Source organism: Papio anubis, chromosome 8 (assembly GCF_008728515.1).
Source record: "Papio anubis isolate 15944 chromosome 8, Panubis1.0, whole genome shotgun sequence".
NCBI lineage: Eukaryota > Metazoa > Chordata > Mammalia > Primates > Cercopithecidae > Papio > Papio anubis.
In genome coordinates, this window is record NC_044983.1 from 99,721,466 (window position 1) to 99,746,107 (window position 24,642).

At 43.7% G+C, this 24,642-nt stretch overlaps 1 protein-coding gene across 2 annotated transcripts; it reads left to right on the top strand.

Annotated features, from left to right (window-relative positions):
• The first annotated feature begins 5,270 nt into the window (after positions 1-5,270).
• DCSTAMP (dendrocyte expressed seven transmembrane protein) lies at positions 5,271-24,087 on the top strand. Of its 2 annotated transcripts, XR_004185895.1 has the most exons (4): positions 5,271-7,332; positions 7,757-7,910; positions 22,279-22,587; positions 23,533-24,087. XR_004185895.1 is itself a non-coding variant. In XM_021942554.2 (3 exons), exons 1-3 carry the CDS (start codon positions 15,986-15,988, stop codon positions 23,605-23,607), a joined length of 1,413 nt encoding a protein of 470 aa, XP_021798246.1. In that variant the 5' UTR covers positions 11,794-15,985; the 3' UTR covers positions 23,608-24,087. The 2 variants fall into 2 exon arrangements, 1 of the variants encoding a protein (XP_021798246.1); XM_021942554.2 differs by lacking the exons at positions 5,271-7,332; positions 7,757-7,910 and adding an exon at positions 11,794-17,014.
• The last annotated feature ends 555 nt before the right edge of the window (positions 24,088-24,642 follow it).

Here is a 24,642-nt window from a genome sequence, read left to right on the forward strand (position 1 = left end):
CAGGACACTGTATCACTGAACTCCTAGGCCTGGTGGGAGCACAGCAGGCCCACCAGGCATGGTAGGCAGTGAAGCTGAGAGGAGAGGCAGGAGAGGGTCAGGTAGGTCACAAGAGTCATGGGAAGGAGTTTGAACTGAAAACTACAGCAATGGGGAGCAGGTGTGCATATAAGCAAGTTGATTCTACTGAGGCCAGGTACAGGGGCTCACATCTGTAATCCCAACACCTTGGGAGACCGAGGCAGGTGGATCGCTTGAGCCCAGGAGTTTGAGACCAGCTTGGGCAACTTCACAAAACCCCATCTCTACTAAAAAACGACAAAAGTTAGCTGGGTGTGGTGGCGTGTGCCTGTAATCCCAGTTACTCAGGCGGCTGAGGCATGGGAATGGGTTGAATGGGAGGCGGAGATTTCAGTGAGCTGAGATCACACCACTGTACTCTAGCCTGGGCAGCAGAGAGACACTCTGTCTCAAAAAAAAAAAAAAAAAAGTTGACTCTACTGAGCCCAGGAACAGAATAGAAAGTTCTGAAAAAAACATACATCTTATATGAATTTCTTATATGATAAACCTAAAATTTCAAATCAGTGAAGAAAATATGGATTGATTATTTAATAAATGATATTAGGCCAACTGTTGAACCATTTGGATAAAAAGCAATATTAGATCCTGTGGTAGACAGAATCATGGTCCCCCAAAGAGATCCATGTCCTAATCCCCAGAACCTGTAAACATGTTACTTTGCATAGCAAACAGATATGACTGAATTAAGGATCTTGAGATTGGGAGATTATCCTGGGTCTGGGTTCCAGGTGGGCCCAATGTAATCACCAGGTTCATACAAGAGGAGGGCAGGACCTCATGTTCAGAAAAACAGAAACGGTGATGGAAGTAGAGGTTAGAGTGATGCAATTGCAGGCTTTGAAACTCAGAAGAAGACACCAGCCAAGGAATGTGGGTGGCCTTCTAGAAGCTGCAAAAGGCAAGAACACACATTCTTCCCTAGAGCCTCCAGAAAGGAAAACAGCCCTGTGGACACCTTTATTTTGGCCCTGTAAGACCCATGTCAGACTTTTGACATCCAGAACTTTAAGATAATAAATTTGTGTTGTTTTAAGCAACTGTTTTTGGCAATTTGTCACAATATCAATAGCAGAGGGATACAGATCCCAAGTGTCTATCAACATATTGATGAATAAACAAACTGTAGTATATGTCCTCACCAACACTTGGTATGGTTAGTCTTTTTCATTTTAGCCACTCTAACAGATGTGTAGTCCTGTATTGTTGTAGCTTTAATTTGCATTTCTCAGTGACTAATGATGTGCAGCATCTTTTTATGTAATTATTTGCCATCCTTGTATCTTCTTTGGTAAAATGTCCATACTGGTCTCTCATTCCTTTTTGATACAGCTGCCACAGTAACAGGATTTCTGTTAAGATTTGTCTTCTTTACAAAACAAATGGAATACTACTCAGCAATAAAAAGGAACAAACTATTGATAATTACAGTGGATTAAAAAAAGCCAGGTTAAAAAGAGAAAAAAGAATACATACTGTTTATAGTTAGTTTATCAGTTTATGTGTAACCCTTGTTTATAATTATCCCTAGTTTATAATCTATCAAGTACGTATTAGATAGATTAAATGTTTGTATGGGAGACCCCCCAAAACATAACAAACAAACAATTTGTGGAAAGAGGAGAATTTTATAAGTATAATTTCAAAGACAGAGTTATAGCATTTTTAAAAACCTCTATGTTAAAAAAAACCTGTAAATCAAACTACAAACTAGAAAAATATTTGAATTGCATTAAATTGGTAGATAATTATCTTTGAATGGTAGAGTTAAGGATGCTTTTCTACAATTAATGTGCATTACTTTTCGTAAAGAAGACAAATCTTAACAGAAATCTTGTTACTGTGGCAGTTGTATCAAAAAGAATTAGAGACCACTATGGACATTTTACCAAAGAAGATACAAGGATGGCAAATAATTACATAAAAAGATGATCTACGTCATTAATCACTGACAAATGCAAATTAAAGCTACAACAATACAGCACTACACATCTGTTAGAGTGACTAAAACGAAAAAGACTAACCATACCAAGTGTTGGTGAGGACACAAAGCAACTGCAATTCTCACCCTGCTGGAGGGACCATGAAATGGTACAACTGCTTTAGAAAACTTTGGCCATTTCTTAAAAGTTGAGCATACAGCTACCATTTGATTCAGCTGTTCTACTCCTAGGTGTTTCCCCCAAAAGAGTGGAAGCATATGCCCATACAAAGCCTTATATTCAAATGTTCACAGCAACTTTACTTTTAATAGATCCAAAGTGGAAACAACCCAAATGCCATCAACAGATTTATGAATAAAACAATTGTAGAATATTCAGACAAAAGAATACTACTCAGCAATAAAAATGAATAAATTACTGACATATCCAACAAAATGGATAAACCTCAAAATAATACCAGTGCATTAAACAAGCAAAATTTAAAAAAAAAAAAAAAGCACAGTGTGATACCATTTATACCATTCTAAAAAATGCAAACTAATCTATAGTGACAGAAAGCGGATGAATGGTGGCTGGAGATGGGATGGAGTGGGGAGGGACAAGAGGAAGAGATCACCAGGAACTTCAGGGGATGATAGATATATATGTTCACTAGCTTGATTGTGATAATGTTTTCATGGGTGTACACATACGTAAGAACTTAAACTCATCAAATTATACACTAAACATGTACAGTTTGTGGTATGCCAATCATACTTTAATAAAATGGTATTTAAAAGTGGCTTGACTATGAAAAGGCATGGGAAAAACTTAAATGCATATTACTAAGAGAAAAAAGCCAATCTGAAAAGACTATATACTGTGTGATTCCAATTATATGGCATTCTGGAAAAGGCAAAACTGTAGATACAGTAAAAAGATCTGTGGTTGCCAGGGGTTAGTGAAGAGGGAGGGATGAATAGACAGAGTATAGAGGATTTTTAGGACAGTGAGAATACTCTTTACAATTCCATAATAATGGGTACATGTCTTTATGCATTTGTCCAAAGCCATAAAATGTATAATACCAAGAGCGATGCCTAATGTAAACAATGGACATAGGGTAATTAGTGCCAATGTAGGTTCATTGATTACAACAAATGTACCACCCCAGTGAGGGATGTTGATAGTCAGGAGGCTGTACCTGTGTGATGATGAGGGTATGTGGGAAATCTCTCTACTTTCTGCTCAACTTTTCTGTGAACTGAAGACTTCTCCAAAAAATAGTCCATTTTTAAAAGTGGCTTGAACAATTAGGATATTTATTGTCTCCCAAATCAGGGGTCTGGTGGGTAGAGAATATCGAGAGTTGGTTCAATGGTTAAAGGTGATATCAAGGGCACAGGTGCTTCCCATCTTCTGGCTCTGTCACCCTTCATGTTATAAAAAGTGTTGCAGTTGTTGAAGTCACACATGCGGGCACAACAGTGTCCAGTAAAAATGAACGTATTCCTTCCTATGCATCTTGTTTTAAGAGAAAGGAACGCTCTCCTACGAGCTCCTCATAGACTTCCTCTTGTGTCCCATTGGTCAGTGTTGAGTCTCATATCCATGATCTGACTGCAAGGAAGGGAGAGGGCTGCAGGGCAAGCACCCACTGGGGCCACACAGGCACTTGCAGAATTCTGTGCCTTTACTCATGCTCCTTCCCTCTCGCTTCTCTTGGCTCTCCCTTGACACATCTTCTATTCCTGGGAGCATTCAGGAATCCTCCTTTCAGCTTCCTCAGGCCTTTCTATGTAACTTTATCATCCCTCTGTGTAGACTTTTGTATGTGTGCATCTGTCTTAACAGCCAGACATGAGCTTCTGCAATCTCTCCTCTTGCATCAGGGGAGCCCAGGGACCTTGTACAGGGCTTGGTGCACAGCCATGCTTGAAAAGTGGTCTTGGATGGCAGAAAAAAGCAGATGGAGCTTTTCCCATCCTGGGGAGGACAGAAAGGCCAAGCTGGGGAAGCAGCTTCAGTACAGAAGTGAGTGCAAAACACTAAAAGGTTTCATTATAGAAATAGCAGAAATGGTCAAGATCTATCATTGTGAAGGATATAACTGATGATCTCAGAAGAACACAGCTGGGAACATCACTCTGCGATGAAAAGGAGAGCACTTTAGGGCAGAGACAGCACAGCTGAACTCGTAGAATACAATTCTCACATTCTTCATTTAACATGTGAAACTTATTACCTCTAGTAGGTTATTCTGGAAAGACTATAACAATTACTTTAAAAATAGAGATGTAGTCTCACTGTGTTGCCCAGGCTGGTCTCAAACTCCTGGGCTCAAGGGATCCTCTTACCCTGGCCTCACAAAGTGCTGGGATTACAGGTGTGAATCACCACACCTGGCCACAGCAATTTTTAAAGGGTTAAAGGCTACTAAATGGACAAATTGACAAGTCGTGTCTATGTTAGGCCATGCAGCTTCACAAAACATCCTCTATGCTGGTTTCCTGGGCTGGGTGAGTCATGGGTCTGAAGTGAGCCTAGCGTTATCTATGCTTCTGTGACTCATCAAATCTAAAACCACCTCTGCAGGACAGAGATTCCTTGATGGCAGGAGAAAGAATAGAAGATGCTCCTGACCTTAGGGTCATACAGTAATTTCAGCAGTGACTACTCCTTGCTGGGCCCCTGAGGCAGAATCCCAGAGATGTCCTGGAAGTTTAGGCCCTGACTTCATTTGGTCAATGGCCCTGGCGTTAAAATCAGCATGGTTTCTGCTTCTCAGGCCCTCTTAACCAACCATTGCTGTTCTGAGGCTATTCTTCTGAGAAGTGCAGGTGCATACTCAAAGAGTCTAGCTCACTAACTGCAGACTTTCAAAGTAATTAAACAACATTTGAGCTGATCAGGTTAAAATTCCCAGCTGAGCATAGCTTTTCCATTCTCTAAGTTCTCTAGGAGTGCAGGAAAGAAATCTTGCAGCACCAGCTGAATCTCATCTGCCTATATTACAGCCCCTCCACCTTAAGTTGCACCCATCTGTAGGGGTCTCTGAGTTTTAAACCCAATTGACCTCTCCCTTTCTTTCTTTTCCTCTTTCTCCCTTTCTCTCTCTCTCTTTTCCTTCCTTCCTTCCTTCCTTTCTTTCTTTCCTCCTTCCTTCCTTCCTTCCTTTCTTTCTTTCTTTCTTTCTTTCTTTCTTTCTTTCTTTCTTTCTTTCTTTCTCTCTTTCTCTCTTTCTCTCTTTCTCTCTCTCTCTCTCTCTCTCTCTCTCTTTCTTTTTTTCTTTCTTTCTTTCTTTCGTATATCAAGTTTGCTACCTACCTCCTGGCCAAACCAGGCCACATGGTTAAGCCCAGATTCAAATCGGGTGGGAACTACAAAGTTACAAGGCAAAGGGCATGCATACAGAGAGGGTATTAATTGGGATCTAGCACTGCAGGGTGGTAAAAGAGAATGAAAATCGATATGGTGGGGAATACCTTAGCATCTACTAAAGGAGTCATCAGGAAGATATGAGATATGCTGTGAAGGCTTCCCAAAGGAAGGAGAGGAAGGGAAGACCATTTCAGTTGGAAGAAGGATACATTGTGGGAATAAGTCATTTTATTGGAGACTATGAACACTTATGTAACCAATTCCCAATTGATGGACATGTAGGTTGTTCTACATATTCTCTACTACAATCAATGCTGATCTGTGTATCTAGCTATCCAGCTGGCATAGAGAGGTATATGGTAGATTTGTACACACACGTACACATACACATACACACTGCACACACATACCATGCAAATATAAGATAAATTCTTAGAAATGGAATGACTAATTCTAGTAGCTTATACATTTGTACAGGTATTGTCACATCAGCCTTTTCCTTTCACTCCCAAGCTTGGGAATTACTGGGGACTCTCAAAACCAGGTCAGTGACTTCACTTTTGGTTGTGGGGGCTGGGAGCCCCTCCATTTCCTCTTCCAAGTTCTTTCTTCTAGCAGCTGCCCCCAGGTTTGCTCTCCATGATCCAGCAACCTCTGTCTGCACTCCTCTTTCTCAGAAGTCTCCATCTCCTCCTTCCCCAAAAGGGTTGCAACTGCCCTCAGCTTTCCTCCCTCCCTCCTCAGAGAGTACCAACATCTTCTCTCTCTTATCTTTGTTCTTCTTTGTGAGGCTGATATGCTAAATTTCATCTAGTCTTCCCCAAACTCAAACCACTACATCTCTACTGCTGCCTTCTCCTTCTCCATTTCCATCCCCGTCACTACTACAAAGGAATCCTGTCCAGTCAAGCCTGTTGGCTTGCTCCTCCCCTCCTCCCACTCCAGTTCACACTCCAGCCCACTGAAGAGTGGTGCCCACCCCCAGGCCCCTGCCTAAATGGCTCTTCCAGAAACACCAGTGACTTCCCACTCACCAAAGTCTGGGGCCGTTTCCTCAAGATCCTGCCCACTCCCTGACCCTTCCCTTCCTTGGGGCCACCATGGCTGCTTCTGGATGACTCAATCAGACACCCACATTGCAGTCCCATCCTTCTTGTTCAAACGAAAACATCTCACTTCAACAGCTCTCTTCATCTGCAGGACTAAGTCAGCCCCTTACACAAAGGACTCATGAGGGTCATGCAGTCTGTGTGCCCAGCCTGAGCCCACGGGTCTATTCTGATCCTTCTTTTTTTTTTTAAGATAAAAGTTCTTGCAGGTATAATAGGGATCTCCATCAAAAAGTAAAGAGTAATTTTGTAGAAAGGTTTTGAGACTTTCCTAACTCTCTGAAAGTACACAAGCTGGTCCTTTTGACTTGGAAACTAAATTTCTAAGATGGAAAGTCACATGTATGAGTGGGAGGCATGAAACCAATTATGTGACCTGTCTGGGGTCATGAGTGCAGAGGCGGCTCCTACGTGCCATCTGCCTCTTCAAGTATGGATGGGAGGTGGGTATGGCGGATGTTTGTCATTTCCCAATGGCTTGAGTGGACGTGGGGTGTATGGGAGTGAGAGGAAAAGAGGAAAGAGGGAGAGAAGCCATCCAGGCTTTCACAACTCACTCTCTTGTGTTTGAAAATATCTGATTTCATTATTTTCTATAATTAATTTCTAGAGCATCTATCTGAGGAAAATGCTAGAAAGAAATATGCTATTCCTTTGTATCAGTGTTACTCTTTGTTGATATTAAATGACTTAGTCACTTTATGGGGGAAATAAAGAGGTTGATTCATGGTGATGTGACCCTCTCACCACTTCTGGTTCCCTTTTTCCTGCTATATATCAAGACCTACAGCCTTTGGGAAGTGCATTTCTGCATTAGAAGAAGAACTTGAGAGAAACCTGTAAGTAAACTTTCAGAATAATCTTATTTCTAAAATTGCTTTTAAAAAAGTGCTAGTAAATTGAAATAAACAATTATAACCAGAGCATACTTTAAGGCCCCCTCTACCCCAGTGGTCTCCCTATGTATGGATGTATCAGAAAGTCTTTTCACGTTGGTATCTGAATATCCTCCGCTCAGGGAAAACTGCAGCATGAACATCTTCTTACGGGCATAGCCTGGGTGTACTGGAGCCACCCCCCGCTTTATGAATCCCCTCAGCTAAGCCTCCTGGCGGTTATGGGGAGCCCTAGCCTGGCTCAGTCCTGCCTCCCTGACGACGCAGCTCTGGGTGCCTGGCACACACAGCAATGGGCTGAATTGTTCCGTAAATGCTATTCTGTTTACCTAGCAGCGTTCATTAATCTTTTCTTTCTTGTGTGAAGACTGTTTTCACAGAGGAAGGCATTTGCTGGCTTTCCCAAGGCAAGAACGATGAAAACAAAGTCATGAGGAGTTCTCTCTACCTCAAATGAAGGCCGCAGCTCCTGCTCAAGCTATTTTGGCAGTCTGAGAGAACAGTACATTCTGAACCACATTGTAAGTTTGCAAGAGCTTATAAAAAAAAGAAAGGGGAAAAAAAAAAACGAAAAGGAAAAGAAACCCTCCATTCTTCTTTTGTTCCACTCCCAGGTGCTGGGCTTTGATGTTATGTCTCAGAAGTGACTTTTGAACGCCAGCTCCAAGAACCAGCTCCGCTGCTCACTGTACCTTTTATTTCAGAGAGCACGGGGCTAGCGGGGACCTGAGAACTCAGCTAGCCCATGGGAGTTGAGGTCCAGGAGGTGATGTGACCTATCCGAGGCCACACAACCTGGCTTGGGTAGAGGCAGGCTGGGCCACAGGCCTCCGTGTTCGGCGCTCTTTTCCTATGCTGCTCTGGCCTTTGTTCGAATTCCTTTTAAAATGAGATTCACATCAAGCCAATGAGGGAGACTGATGGGCTCAGACTGGTTTCCCACAGGGGACTGGCAGGGCTGGTTGAGGAGTACAGAAAGAACAGAGTGCTTGTCCGTTTGGGTTTATTGTCCCCTGGGGTGTCTGCAGACTGTATCTGGGCTTGTTGAGCATAAGCCACTGGCTTCTGCACAGGCAGAGTCAGAATGAACTGGTATCACTTAATGGGAATCGCGGGACATCAGATGAGGCAGGAGCTTTGGAAATGGGGAGAGAGGGGAGCAATAAGATGCTCCCAAGGTCATTGTCTCCTGGCCTTTCCTCCAGAGAAGGTCACACTTCTTCCTCTCACACTTTCACTAGCAGTAAGCCTGTGGGTTTCTGCTTGCCAGCTCTGGAGCCACATTGGTGATGTGCAGCTTCAATAATCCCCAGTCTAGAAAGCTCCTAGGGTGGGCCGTTCATGTGGAGGTTCTCATTATTTCATGGCTCCATTTTTTTGTGGCTGCTGACTGGACCTTGTATCTGAAGCAAGGACACATTCATCTGCACCTTGAAAGTTGATCTGTGCTCAAAAGACAGTGCTCGGGAATGCCAGTCTCCTTGACTCATCAAAAAGGTGGCCAAACAGAGCTCTGTGGGTGGGGGCTGTGAGCCCTGTGCCCTTCATACTGGGGCTCTCGATGTTCCCACTGGCACAGATCCCCTGCAGGGAAAACAGTCGAGGTGTATGCACCTGCAGAGGTGTCTGCTAGCTAGCGTGGGCAGGGTTGATGTGGAAGTCTGGCTGTTTCTGCTTCCCATGGCAACAGCTTGGCCCTGCATGAAAGCAGGTAAATGTGGGCTCAAGCCAGATGCCCAGACGGCATGGTTCTGCAGGGCTCTCGGTTCAAATCAGGGTTCTTCATCCCTAACCCTGTTCTGCTATTTTCCTGTTCCCTTCCACCTGGCCACACAAAAAGCATTTTAACCCCATGGAAGAGAGATAGGGCCCTTGGTGGCACTCTGCTGTGGACTCCAGCTAAGGCTTCCCTGCCTGAGGTGTGGTAGAAACTGCAGTTCTGAGATAAAAGCCAGAAAGTGGCCATTACTCTAGGGATAGTGCTGTTGGTAAAAGCCAGAAGCAGGTATTGTATCCTGGGGACACAAGCATGTTGAGTCAGGAATAGACATTATTGACAATGGAGGCAAAGTAAAGAGAAATTATAGGCTAAAGGGACCAGGTAAACTTTTAGAAGCTGCCAGAAAAAAAAGATGGAGAGGCAGAGGGAGGGACTCTGTGAGCACAAGAGAGGGGAATAAAACAGTTAGAAATCTTTGGGCAAAAATAAACATTTCCAAGGTATAGAGGAAAACCTTTATGTGTGAGACTGGAACTTGGTTTAAGCATGGTTTATAAATGTCTCCAGGGATAAAAGGGGAAAAGGTAATTCAGAGGAATGGAGAAGAGGAGAGCTAAGGTGAGAAGTGGGCCAGAGAGGAGAGAAGAGAGCCATGTGAGTGTCATCTGTTGATCAAGGCTGCACTCTCACAATCCGTGGCCAAAATCAGCCGTCAGAGTGTTTAAAAATAATTTGAGCCAACAGTTTTTTAAGAACCAGAAGATGTCACCCAAAGAAATCTAGATTTCTGACTTGGAAAAAAAAAGTCAGAAAATCTGGTGACTGCCTCTATAGAGAGCTTTGAAGAAAATCTGCTGGGTTAGAGGCTGCTGTTCCTGCAAGTTAAATGGGGGCGTGGGCTCTCCAGCCCGCTAGAGACCCATAGCCCACTGTCCCACACCCCACACTCCCAAGGAGTATCTGAATCTCCTTACTTCCTTCACTGTTTCCAGTGCTTGTCTGACCCCTGTAGGCATTTGAAAATCTGAGTGATGCCTGCATGGGACAGGATGAGCCCCCATTCCTGACCCCAGCTTAACAGGGAAGGTGAGACCAACACCGAATGCACTTTTCTTCCCCGTCCCTGGGAGAAACAGCTAAGTTGGGAGAGACAGCCCTTGATCTGGACCTCAGACCAGGATGGGCCTGCGTCCAGGGGGCCCGACGTTAAGGGGTGAGCAAGGTGAGCCTAACGCTGGCTGTAACAGTTTCTGAGTAAAACATAGGGGTTCATGAGCTGTACGATGCTGCAGCGTAAGTGTTCACCTGGGGAAAGGAGAGCTGTAGTCAGCTTTAGAAGGCTCAATAAAGCTGTGCTGGCAGAGGAGGGGAGGACCCTGGATGTGGTTGACAATGCAGGACAGCTCATCCTGGCATGGTGAATCTGCATTTCGGGATGCGTGCGTGATTGGGATCCTGGGAATATATTTCAACCAAATTCAGAAGCTGCTCTATGAAGATCATGTCAAAGAGGGGCTGAGCGGTTGTCCATTCTGACCCCTCAGGGTCATTTAAACATGGGTTAAAATCCTGGCTCTTGCACTTATTAGCTGTGTGAGCTTGACCAAGTTATTTAACCTCTCTGAGCCCCAGTTTCCTATCTAAAAAGATATAGCTACAATAGTACAGGGTTAGAAAGCATGTATATCAGATGCTGTGGCCAGGCATAAAGTAACACCTTAATAACTACCGTCTATTATTAGGAGTATTTCACTAAGTCTCAGACATTGACACAAGCTATAGTTTGTCCACTTCTCTAATTATGTATTCTGTGGTGACTGAGGGCCAACTGGGTAGTGTTATGGACAGAATGTTTGTGTCTTATGCCAATTTGTTTGAACCCCCAGTGTGGTTGTATTTGGAAATCGGGTCTCTAAGGAAGTAACTAAGGTTAAATGAGGTCCTAAGTGTGGAGACCTCATCTGATAGGATTAGTGTCCCTATAAGAAGAGGAAAATGTAACTGCCTCACCATTGTGGAAGAGAGAGACAAGAGACTGGCAGCCAAACAGAGCAGTGGGTAAAAGGATTTCTGGGTGCCATGTAAGAAAGGTCTTTGTACTTAATTAAAGGTAACACAGTGTGAAGAGATGCCAGAGAGCTCACCCGCCTTCTCTCCCTGCCATGTGAGGACGCAGAGAGGAGGCAGTTGTCTGTAAGCCGGGGAGGGGTCCTCACCAGAACCCAACCCTGCCAGACCTTGATCTGGAACTTCCAGCCTCCACCACTGTGAGAAATCAATTTCTGCTGTTGAAGCCTCCCGGCCTGTGGGGTTCTGCTATGGCAGCACTGACAGATGACAACAGGTACATGGGAAGTTTTAATTCCATTACTCAGGAACTGTAGTGGAATTTTAAAACAGGACTCATGAAAAGTCAGAGATGAGATATGAATGTGATGGGAAATGTGTCACCAAGTGGTGGAAAACTGGGGGTCTCACTCCTAGCTTAGAGTCCCTTAGCCTCTTTGAATTTTATTTTCCTCGACTGTGACTATCAGCCAGGGAGGTGTCAGTCAAAATCATCTGGACTTGTGCTATCCAATGCAAAGGCTCCAGTTATTTATTTAACTTTAAGTAATTTAAATTTTATTTAATCTTAATTTAAATGTAAATAATTTATTAAAATTAAAAAATATCATAATAAAATAACACTAAAATTAATTAAATTTATTAATTAAAATCAAATAAAATATCAAATTCGATTCCTCAGTGGCATGAGCCCTGTCAAGTGCTCAATAGTCACATGTGGCCAGTGCCTCCTATGCTGGACAGCGCATATATAGAGCACGTCCAGCATCGCAGACAGTTCTATCAGACAGCGCTGAATTCCAGAGCTTGTTACCTGAAGCCTGGTCTTCATGAGAGCAGCGTCAGCAGCACCTGGGAACTTGTTAGGAATGCCAACTCTCAGGGGCCACAAGATTCCCTCCAGTGATCACATACTCAAGTCTAAGAAGCTCTGAGCTATGATTCCCTCCAGCTCAAAAAAGAAAATTTACGAATCTGGGTATCTGCTTGACAAAGTCTTTGAGAAAGAAACCACCTGCTTAGCTTATCAAAATTCCAGTTCACCAATTTGCCTAAGAGGAGAGAATTGAAAGATCTGAAGGAAAATCAGCAGAATGGCCGCACCGCCACAGGAGCAAAAAAGAAATCAGCAGATGTCTAAAGGAGGCATGGGTGGCGCCACCATGCCTGGAGGGTGGTACACCTTGGAGGTTGGTACAATCCAGCGCCTATCTCTTTTTTTGTTGTTGTTTTTTAAAAAGACAGATGGAGTCTCTCTCTGTTGCCCAGGCTGGTCTCAAACTCCTGGGCTCAATCAAGCAATCCTCCCACCTCAGTGTCCCAAAGTGCTGGGGTTATAGGCATGAGCCGCCACGCTCAGCCTCCAGTGCCTATCTCTAAGCCTCCCGTCAGCTTGGGCATTCAATCTTTGCCTAAAGAGCAGAGAATGGACAGTCTTCATTTTCTGTGGCAGCAAAGAAACAAGAAATGAGTTGCATTTACTGGGGACCTTTTATCCGGAGAGTCTTAAGGTTCTTGCTAAGGTTCCCCTCATTAAACCGAAAGGAGCAGGTAGGTCATATATTCAGTTAGGGAAAATGAGGAACAGAGAGGAAATCAATGCCTCAGTCAACGATGCCAAAAGGGCAGACTGGTACATCAGCCTCTGGGCTCGTGGGCCTAAATTCTGCTCTGGGGCTTGAACTGTAAAATAAGAGAAGATACCTTCAGTCCTCTCACCGCGGAAAGTTTTGGTGTCTGGTGACGTGCTGTTTTCAACACAAAACTAAGAAGGATAACATTAGAGCTGTTGCCTGTTAAGAAAACATGTTCTTCTTACAGGACAAAATTGCAGTCGTATATCTTATTTAATTGATATTAGATTTTATTGCAGAATGTTAAAATGTTAATGTGCCCATAAATCTTTTTCATACTTTCAGAAAAATGTCTGTATTAGGAACACACTGTACAAGGATGAAGGCAAGAGAAAGGAAAAATGAATCCAGAATACACATTATTAATTTTTTAGGAAGGAAGCAAAATGGTGCCTCATAAAGGAAATTAGAAAAAAATTAAGCAGCTGGGATTTCTGATTTCCTTTAAAGAAGAATCTGCTAGTTTGAGACATATCCTTAGAGAGTCAACTATTTTGATGCAGGGAACAAAAAGTGAGCAGATAATGGAAATGGGCTTGTGATATCCAGGTCAGCTCTTAACAGCCACTGGCAGAAGGTGTGATGCCTCCAGCAGGGAAAAACAGTGAGCTGAGGGTCCTGTCACATGACGCAGAACCATGGAATTCGGGCATGGTACAGACAACAGGGCCTGGAAGTCTGGCCTGAATCCTGCTGTGCCGTCTCCACTGTGTGATTGCTGACAAATTCCAGTGAGCACTCCAAGCCTCAGTTTCCACTGTATCAGATGCAAATAGCATCTGCAGGCTTGGGGCAGGGATAGAAAGATGCCTTATAAAAAGTGCCTACAATGTAATAGATAATTAACATCTTCTAGGGTATCAATCAAATAATGGTTTGGGGTCAAACCCAAAGCAATGGGAGAGCAACGAGTCATGCCTGGGAGGAGAGGCCGCAGCTCCTGACTTCCTCTGGTGCTAGGTGTCCTGCCCTCTGCCCATCCACCTGCAGAGTCCTCTTGCCTGTGCCATGGAGCCTGTCTGACTCAGTCCACAATGCCAGGGAAGGTTCAGCAGCACAGGGGCCTATGGCAAGGCCCATCTCTATCTTCACCCTTCAGTCCAACCTCTGATTCCAAAAGGAAGCAAGCTTGCAGGAAAAAGGAACTATGGCCTTTTGCTGGCCCCCATTTTCACTACCATTCTAATTCCCTTTCCTGCTGATGCTGTCAGAACATCCTCATATGTGCGATCTGGACTCTGCTAAGGCCAGTTCCACATGGCAGTGACCCCTCTTCAACACTCAAGCTCACCTCATATCTCTTTTCTGCTCTGAGCATTTCTATTCGGATTATACGGCAGGAACTGCAAGCACTCTCTACTCTTGGTGGAGAAATTTACACATTTACTCGTAACCTGCCTATTCCCCCCATTTTATTTCTGCCCTTCGTTAACCTCATTCGGCCTGAACACAGAAAGAATAATTTCCTCACCTCTGTTTGCTCAGTGCACAACCTCTAGCCAATGCCTGGGTTCATCTCACACGACAAATGTAATTCACTGGCTCTCACTGTATTCAGCTACTCCGTAAATTCAGACCCATCCTATTTAATGAGACGGGATTTATTTGAGATTGTTTAAAAATTGATCAATGTCCACATTAAAATCCCATACATGTGATATAACACTTATTAGATATTTTCATGTCAATCAGGAGAGAATATCGATTTTATTTTATATATATGTCACTCCAAATGAATCCAAGTCTCTCTGAGAGCATCACAGACCTAAATCTGTGTGGCTGATGGCGTGTTAGCAGCTCCACAGTGCCTTCATTTTAATTATTCCAGATCTAGGAGAAAAGAAAAGATGATTATCTCAGTGACACAAAATAAATATTCTTCTTTTCTTTGTCAGAGTCTCAGGAGGAAACTCTTCTCAGAGAGCAGGGGCATAAGAGGGAAGAAGCCATGGTTACAGAGCGGAGACACAATGGCCTCAGTCCAAAGCTGCATTTAAGTTTGGATGCCCTTGGTGTGCTTTCTGGTCTGTAAAACTGAGCACAAGGAAACAGATGACTATTAAAGAATAAGCTTTCATAATGCAGTTTATTGACATTTCAGCCTATCAGCCTAGGGTTCAACTATTAAGGCTTATGATATAGGACTGTTACCCTTATCAATAAATGACTCTCTAGCAGACCAGTAGAGAATTCAGTGGCTTAAAATAAATCAGCATTTATGATGGCTCACGTGTCTGTGGTCAGCCGGTGGGTCGGCTGAGAACCAGCTGGTCTCGGATGGCCTCTCTCACATCTGGCCGTTGGATGGCTATTGGCTGAGCTGATGGAATTGCCTGGTCAGGTGCCTTTCGTCATCCAGCATTCCAGCCTGGTATAACAGGCTCAATAATGGACCCCTCAGAGTTGTCCATGTCCTACTGCTCAGAACCCATGAATATATTATGTCGCATGGTAAAAGAGACCCTGCAAATGTGATTAAGTCTCTTGAGATGGGGAGATTATCCTGGATGATCTGGGTGGGCTCAGCGTATTCACAAGGGCTCTTATAAGAGGGAGGAGGGAGGATCGGAGTCTAGAGAGAAGATGTAAGGATAAAAGCAGAGGGAAGATGCAACGTTGCTGGCTTTGAGATGGCGGAAAAAGGGTCCATGAGCCAGGAAATGTAGGTTGCCTCTAAAGCTGAAAGAGGCAAGGAATCAAGTTCTCCCCCAGTGCCTCCAGAAGGACCACAGCATTGCAGGCCCATTTTAGACTCTGACCTCCAGAACTGTGAGAGAATAAATATGTGCTTCTTTAAAACACTCAGTGGTTATCTGTTACAGCAGCGATAGCCGGGAAATGCATCTGGACTTAGCAAGAGCAGAGTTCCACGAGAGCACGTGGAGTGAGTCCAAGGCCCAGGATCGTCACTGGCATTTCTGCTGCATTCGATTGGGCAAAGAAGTCACAAGGCCAGCCCAGATGCAAGGGATGGAGGAATAGACCTCATCTCTTGGTGGTGGAAGGTGGAAGAAGCTGTGAAGTCATATTTCAAGGGAGAGGACACAGGAAGAGTAAATAATTATGGCCACTTTTTCTGCAGTCAGTCTACCCCCATGGCCTTTATGAAGGTCAGAGGACATTCAAAAGCAGTTTCTGACCTTGGTTTCTTTTTCATTTTCAGGACGCAGGGAGCATGGGTATCTGGACCTTAGGCACTGATATCTTCCTAAGTCTTTGGGAGACTTACTTGTCTCCAAGAAGCCCTGGATGGATGGACTTTATCCAGCATTTGGGAGTTTGCTGTTTGGTTGCTCTTATTTCAGTGGGCCTCCTGTCTGTGGCCTTCTGCTGGTTTCTATCATCAATCATGGCGGCTGCTGGCTCCTGGATTATCACATGTGTTCTGCTGTGTTGCTCCAAGCATGCACGATGTTTTATTCTTCTCGTCTTTCTCTCTTGTGGCCTGCGTGAAGGCAGGAACGCTTTGATTGCAGCTGGCACAGGGATCGTCATCTTGGGACACGTAGAAAATATTTTTCACAACTTTAAAGGTCTCCTAGATGGTATGACTTGCAACCTAAGGGCAAAGAGCTTTTCCATACATTTTCCACTTTTGAAAAAATATATTGAGGCAATTCAGTGGATTTATGGCCTTGCCACTCCACTAAGTGTATTTGATGACCTTGTTTCTTGGAACCAGACCCTGGCAGTCTCTCTTTTCAGTCCCAGCCACATCCTGGAGGCACAGCTAAATGACAGCAAAGGGGAAGTCCTGAGCATCTTGTATCAGATGGCAACCACAGCAGAGGTGTTGTCCTCCCTGGGTCAGAAGCTACTTGCCTTTGCAGGGCTTTCACTCGTCCTACTTGGCACTGGCCTCTTCATGAAGCGATATTTGGGCCCTTGTGGTTGGAAGTATGAAAACATCTATATCACCAGACAATTTGTTCAGTTTGATGAAAGGGAGCGACTTCAACAGAGGCCCTGTGTGCTCCCGCTGAATAAGGAGGAAAGGAGGAAGTATGTCATCATCCCGACTTTCTGGCCGGCTCCTAAAGAAAGGAAAAACCTGGGGCTGTTTTTCCTCCCCATACTTACCCATCTTGGCATCTGGGTGCTGTTTGCAGCTGTAGATTATCTGCTGTATCGGCTCATTTTCTCAGTGAGCAAACAGTTTCAAAGCTTGCCAGGGTTTGAGGTTCGCTTGAAGCTGCATGGAGAGGTAGGGACCCACAGGTACTTCTCATGGTGTATCCTGGCTATTTGCTGGTCTGTCTTGCAAAAGATCATGAACCTCCCAAGGCAGGGAAGTGGCTTATTCGCCTTTGCATCCTTGGTGCCTGGCATAGTGCTTGGCACATACAAGGAACCCAACAAATGCAGGTTAAATTGAAGTGAAGTCCTGATGTTAGGGTGTGATTCTGCATTAGTTCCCTGTGGCTGCTGTGACAAATGGCCAATAATTGAATGGCTCAAAATAACAGAAGTTTATTCTCGGATAGATCTGGGGGGAGAAGTCCGAAGCGAGTGTCGCTGGGCTAAAACCCAGGTGCTGTTGCTGCTGTTTGCGTCTTCCAGATTCTAGTGGCCGATGGCATCCCTTTGCCTGTGACCACATCACTCCCATCTCTGCTCTGTCATCGCATCACTTTCTTCTTTGCATGTGGAAAATCTCTCTCTGCCTCTGTCTTAAAGAATGTATATGATTGTATTAGGACTTTTCAGTATAATCCAGGGTAATTTCTCTATCTCAAGATCTTTGACTTACTAACATTTGCAAAGATCCTTTTTCCAAATAAAGTAACATTAACAGGTTCCAGGCACTAATACCTTGTATCTGTAGGGCATCCTCCAGCCTCCTACAGTCAACAAACACTCAAATGTGGAAATAAGTGTCTCTGAGGTTGAACATGAAGTGGATTCCCAAGCAGGACTATCTGGCGTGAACCTAAGAGACAGGGATTTAGGACCTGCCTTCTTCTCATCCTCGAGCTTGGGCAAGTACACTTTGAGCACCTTCTCTGAGCGAGAACTTTGCTGTGCATCCTGAGCCCTTATCAAACACAGGAGGGTTCCCAAGCCATCGGCGCAATGTTTAAAAGGATGATTTTTGAAAAGGGCTCCTAAGTTGCCCAGTAAAATGGCTGGTGCTGGTAGCTGGTAGCACCCACTTTTAAAAATGCTACACAGCTACACTTCGGTGTTTTGAGAGAGACTGGATTACTAGTTCTCAGCCTTAAATGTGTGTTAAGAATTTCCTGAGTTGGATATAGAGTTTCAGGCCTCAATTTACACAGATTTTGTTTTAACTGGGAGAGCATTTTAAATGAGCATGGCTGTGATTTCAAGGTAGGTGGTCCATAGACCACATTTTGAGAAACTCTAGCCTAGGTATTAGAAAGCAAGGACCCTCTAAACCAGAGGTCCTCAACCTTGGATACAGAGTTGCATCACTGTGGAGTTGAACTAACCAACTCAATACCTCTCTCCAGAATCCCCAGAGATTCTGTTTTAATTGAACTGGGGTGAGAGATTTTTAAAACCTCCCAGAGTAATTCTAACGTGCAGCCAAGATTGAGAACCCCTGTTCTAAACCCTTCACTCCAAGAACAAAGCCAGAAAGTTAACTCCTAATTGCCATCAGATGGATCTGTGAAAAATCTTCATTAGCCAGGACAGCATCTGTCTCTGAGCTGGTCCTTCCTGCATCTTGAGGGATCTGGCTTTCTCTTCTCTATTCTCCCTCTCCCTCCTCTTGGCAACTATGGACAGAGAAGATGGTGGGGATGGGGCATCCCATCATTTATCATTTCTTTTCCATTTTCTCTGTGGATATTTGTGCTTATGTTGACATTTCAGAGGATCTGGATATTGTGAGACACTTACCTTATTGTTTTTTAAACCCAGAAATTGCTAGGCTGAATGACATGGGACGTGTATGCACATGTGCAGGTGTGTATGTGCATGTGTGTGATGCATGCTGGGCTTAAGTACACTAGCCCAGGCTGGCAAAAATAATGCAGGTGAACCCCAAAACTTGGGCTTAGCCTAGGAGGGTTCTTGGCTTTGCTTGGGAAAGAATTCAAGAGTGAGCTGACAGTGAAAGAAAGCAAGTTTTTTAGAACAGAGTACAGCAAAATGGCTGCTCCACAGGCAGAGAAGGACTACCCCATAGGCAGAGTGGCCCAGACTAGCACTCCTGGATTGTTAGTCTGCTGCATTTATACCTAGTCTTAATCATATGCTAATTATGGAGTGAGTTATTCATCAGCTTTCTGGAAAAGCCATATAAGACAACTTCTGGGTTATTGCCATGGTATCATTTGTAAGCTGTCATGGTGCTGGTAGGAGTGCCTTATGCAAATATATTATAATTAGCATATAATGAGCAGCGAGGACAACTAGAGGTTTTTTTCATCACCATCTTGGTCCTAGATGATTTTGGCTAGTTTCTTTGTTATATTCTGTTTCTATCCACAGGGTCATGACAGAGGCTCAGTAAGCAAGTCCTGCTGATCTCCTGCCTCAAAAACGCCAACAGCTGTTTCTTTTTTAAAAAAATTATTATTTGTAATTTTTATGGTTATTTTTAATTGACACATAATCATTGTACACATTTATGGGGTATCCAGTACCTGTTTCCATGGGTCTGATTTGCCGTACTGTTCCTCAAGCTGCCCTAGGCTGTGCCAGCTGCTGAGGAAATCACAGAGGAAAAACGGCCACAATGTTGCCTGCAAACCCTCCCGTGAAGCCCCGCTTGCCATTTCTCTCTTTCCCTCTCAGGGCCTCAAATCCCCCTGCTGCATCCACACTTTTCCTCCCCTTTCGTCTGGCTCAGCAGATCTAGTCCCATGGCTCCTGCCCTCCTAAGCCTGGGCTGCTTCTCAGAGTTGATTATTCTGAGCTCTCTGCATCCCCTGAAGAATCCCGTTAATTACAAGTCACGCTGTTGCTCTAGCTATTTGGAGCGGTGGATAATGGAAGTAGTGTTTTAGCTGAAAGCCAAACAAGAATTTCAGACATACTTGATCTTTAGGAGTGGCCAGGAAAAGGGCCTCGCTCCTTCCCTCCCATTCCCCTCCTGTGTTCTCCTTTCTTGGCTTCCCCCCTCAATTCTCCCTCTCTCTCCTACGTTTTTCTTCTCTCTCATTTACTTCTCTCTTAGCCAGTACCCATACCTGTGTTGTGAATTCTCACCATGTTAGATAGAGGGGGAAAAAAGCAAGTTCTGCCTTCCAAAAAAACCCAGCTTTCCAATGACAATGTCCTGACACCTTCTTCTTTGGGCACTGCTGATTCCTGGGGGTGCGAAGATGTCTAGGTTGTGAGGGCCTCCTTGAGGGGCTTATGTCCTGAGAGGGAGGTCACCGTGTACACACGTGAAACAGCAGGGTGGTGGGCACTGGAACAGATGTGAGTACGAGACTGCTGTGGGAGCGCTTCTCAAACTCTCTCCTGCTGTATCTGAGAGACTGTGCTGCCAAGAACCAGCTTCTGCATGACTGGCGATGCCCTACCCTTACACCAGGGTGCCCTTGGGGGCTCCTGGTCTTTACCATTGCCTCACATTTGCCAAGGAAAAGTCACGCAGGAAGAGAAACACTGGCTCAAGGTGTTGCCAATTTCTTTCTCACTTTCGTATGATTTTAAATATATGTTTTAAATAAAGAAGATGGGAAATGACCCAAGTAGAGCTAGCTCTGTGGGTGGGCAGTGTAAATAAAAGTAGCCAGAGTTTCTACTTACTGAGCACCTACTATGTTCACTGCATTTGGCAGCATTAACTTTTCAGGACTGGCTGACACCAGAGCCTGCCCTCCATTCATTGCTTAGTGCTGTGCCAATAAATTGTTTATTTAAGAGAGGAACATATATATTAAAACATTGGGGTACCATTTAGTATATTGCTTGGCATTTTGAAAGAATTAATTTGTCTTCCACATTACCCTCAACCAACCCCATACAAAAGTGTCCACACAAACTTTCTGAAGCCCTGATTCCCAACTGCAAAATCCCCAGTTAAATTTCTAGACAAAATAACTTTGTCCCAGACCGAACACCCGCTGCTTTCTTATTGCAGGATTTCTCATCACTGACTCAATCGATGTGTTTGTTTCTTCAACAGTATTAAAAAGAGTGCATGTCTTTGCTCTGGGGACTGAAATCTTTCTATTTAATTGTAGGCAGACTATTTTTTTAATAAGAGAAAGGGAGAGGCAACACAAATGTTTTTCATTGCTTCGGCACAGTGCTGGGGAAATTATAGAGTTGACTTGACATTTGTGTAGAGGTCCCAGGTTTGGGATTTCCAGAGTCTTCACAGGCAGTGGGATAGATCCAAGGTGCCCAGTGTCCTCTGGGTGTGGTTGGGATCTTTTTGAGAAGTCATTTACCTTTTCCTGGCCCCAGGGCTCTGTGGCACTAGAGTGATAATAACTTACTAAGCACCCCAGTCTGTAAAGCTAATGTTCCTTCCCCAAGGTGTTTAATTTACACTGGGAGTAGTTTATTCATGGGCAGGATCTGGTCCATTAACTCCTGTTTTGCCAAATTAGAAAACAAATCCACTGAGAGATTAAATGATTTTCCCAGGTCAGAGAAAGAAAGAGCTGGATCAGCACACACTTCTCTCGTGGGTGGCTTGACTGGGTGGCTCAATGTCATCTCCTGCCCTCTGTGTCAGTCTGCTGAGGACAACTGGCTTATGCTCTTGCCTTCAAAAAGGAAGGAATGTACCTCTCATGAGCATCCAATAGGGATGAGAAATTTTCCTATTTTTAGGACCTGCCCAAACATGATTTTAGAGTCTCCTTCAATAACGTGGGCTGGAGGGCCAGTGTATCAACCTAGAAGGGAATACAGTACACTAAATAAGAATAATCCCCCTAAGCTCCGGAAGGTAGATGTAGAACATAATTTAATGCCTCAACATCTTTGTGACCTTGTGGTCTGCTTAAGGGGTATTGGGAGGATATTATGGGGTCCTAACGGGCTATGTTCTAAAGCAATCTTCTCCCTGAGTTTAGCTGACTCCCCGCTCTTTCTTTTGTCCCATATGTCCTAACATGTAGAAACAAATATTCCATGAAAATGAGTTATGTGATCAAATTTGTTAGGAAAACTGCTGGCTAAAGTTAAAAGATTCCTCTGCCTACTTCTCAGAGCCTTCAACAGTCTAATGGGCATTGTGATTTTCAAAAGAAGGGATAGAGTGAAAAAATGTATTTAATACACTTCTCTCAAGGGAATCTTTACTGTATTTCTACAAACCCACTTCAGAAAACACTGCAATAGTTACAAATAAGACACATCTCTTCTCCTTTGCTCCAATCATAACACACAAAGGAATATGTGATAGTTCCTTTGGCCAAAGCTCCCTGCATGTTTGAAGATAGTGCCGTGTGCTGCAGGGAAGTACTGAGAAAGACAAGGACTGAGTACAAAAGTGGCATGCATCATGATTATTTTATTCTTTCATTTTAGAAACAAGGAACTCAAGATATTTTCCATGAGTCTTCCTTTAATATATCTGTGTTTGAACCCAACTGTATCCCGAAACCAAAATTCCTTCTATCTGAGACCTGGATTCCTCTCAGTGTCATTCTTGTGATATTAGTGATGCTGGGACTGTTGTCCTCTATCCTTATGCAACTTAAAATCCTGGTGTCAGCATCCTTCTACCCCAGCATGGAGAGGAAGCGCATCCAATACCTGCATGCAAAGCTGCTTAAAAAAAGATCAAAGCAGCCACTGGGAGAAGTCAAAAAACGGCTGAGTCTTTATCTTACAAAGGTAAGGCCAAGATGGTGGTGTAACCTCCAATTGAGGAAGTGTTGAGTTTGAGAGGGAAATGGGAAAGGGGACTTCGAAGCACTTAATGCTTCAGCTTCACATCAGGGCTTGTATCCCAGCAGTAGATAGGACACTGGGGGAAAATGAACAAACATATGTGGCTAGGGCTCTTACTTCTGTGATTTGAATGCTGATCCAAAGGATACTACAAGATATTCTTAATATATTCGTTTCAAGTAAGTATGTTCAGTCATTGTAGAGTGGCGACTGGAGAGGTCCTTAGTGTTGACTATTAAAGGGCAAAGCACAATAAGATATGCTTTCCTAGGTAAAGAAAAAACAGACAGGGAAATGTCTACTATAGCTTTGTAAATGCCAAAGAATTTGTTCATTTTCCAGTGTATGTGTATGTGTGTATAGAGAGAGGATAGATAAAAATATAATAATATATATACAAATATATAAATAAAAGCATAATGACTCATGCATCTATAAAATGGACATATATCAAAAATTTTATGTAATTTAATACATACGTATTAATGAGGGAATGGTAAGAAAAATTACAACCAAAGAATAATTCAAAGAACACACAGATATATATAGGCCATCAGGAATACCCAACGAATTTGCTTAATAGATGCAAAAACTGTCTTTTTCTTTAAGGGTGGATGGGAGGGGTCAGTTGTACTCTACTGGGCGGAGTTCATATGCAGGTCATGGACAAGAATCACTCACATTGTTTCTATCAGCCATCTGCAACTTACAGAGTTGGGAAATAGCCCATAGACAATGGAAGACCAACATAACCCACAAAAATAAGCTTATTTCAGTCTTTTGCTGTTTTCCCCAACATCTTTAACCCTACAATGAAAAATTTAAGTCAGAGGCATTTTAAATGACTCCAACTCCAATGCCCATTTATCCACTTTTCTGTCTCTTCAGATTCATTTCTGGCTTCCAGTCCTGAAAATGATTAGGAAGAAGCAAATGGACATGGCAAGTGCAGACAAGCCATGAGAGACCCTGGGTACTCCTCAGCCACATCGCACCAGCGGTTCTCCTCCGGTCTATGATGGCAGTCACTATTCATGCTGGATAATACAGAACTATATGATGCAGTCCTCTCAGGAGTCTGAGTTTACAGAGCCACCTTGCAGCACGTGGTTATGCCTCAAAGCCAAAGAGCTGCCAGGTAAATGGTTATGTGATCTGTCTTCCAAACAAACCACATGATCTCGCCTGTGTCACAATGTAATAGGACTCTAGCTGGGTCCCTGGTGATGAGTTTCAGCATAGAATAATGTTCAAAGAAAATAAACCAAAAACAGTTGAAATCTCTACGACAGCCTCACAAGCAAATGCCAAGGGGAACATACATGTAAAAAGCCAGTAAACTATCTTCAAACTCTTCTGTCCTTAATGTCTTGCATGTCTATTGCCCCCACAATGGTCTCTTTCCTCCCTGCCCTCTTATTAAAGAACTCTTTCTGAAACCCATTCCTAACAGCTCCTAGTTTCTTCTTACCACCACCTGCACTTCTGCCCTCTACCCGCCTCTATTTTGTTTTCTCCTCTTTTAGCAAATCCCCTGGCTGATATTTATGACAGGGTGGCCTACGTACCATGTGCATCAAAATTTCATACAATTCTTGTTAAAGTATACATTTGGGCCCCTTTTTGTCTTTAACTACACTCCAAATCACTTTTATTTTTATTATTTTATTTTTTATTTTTTTGGAGATGGAGTCTCACTCTGTCGCCCAGGCTGGAGTGCAATGGTGCTATCTCGGCTCACTGCAATCTTTGCCTCTCAGGTCCAAGCAATTCTCCTGCCTTAGCCTCCCAAGTAGCTGAGATTACAGGCGCCTGCCACCAAGCCCAGCTTCTATATATATATATATATATATATGTATATTTGTATATTTGTATTTAGTAGAGATGGGGTTTCACCATGTTGGCCAGGTTGGTCTTAAACTCCTGATCTCAGGTGATTCACCTACCTTGACCTCCCAAAGTGCTGGGATTACAGGGGTAAGCCACCATGCCCAGCCC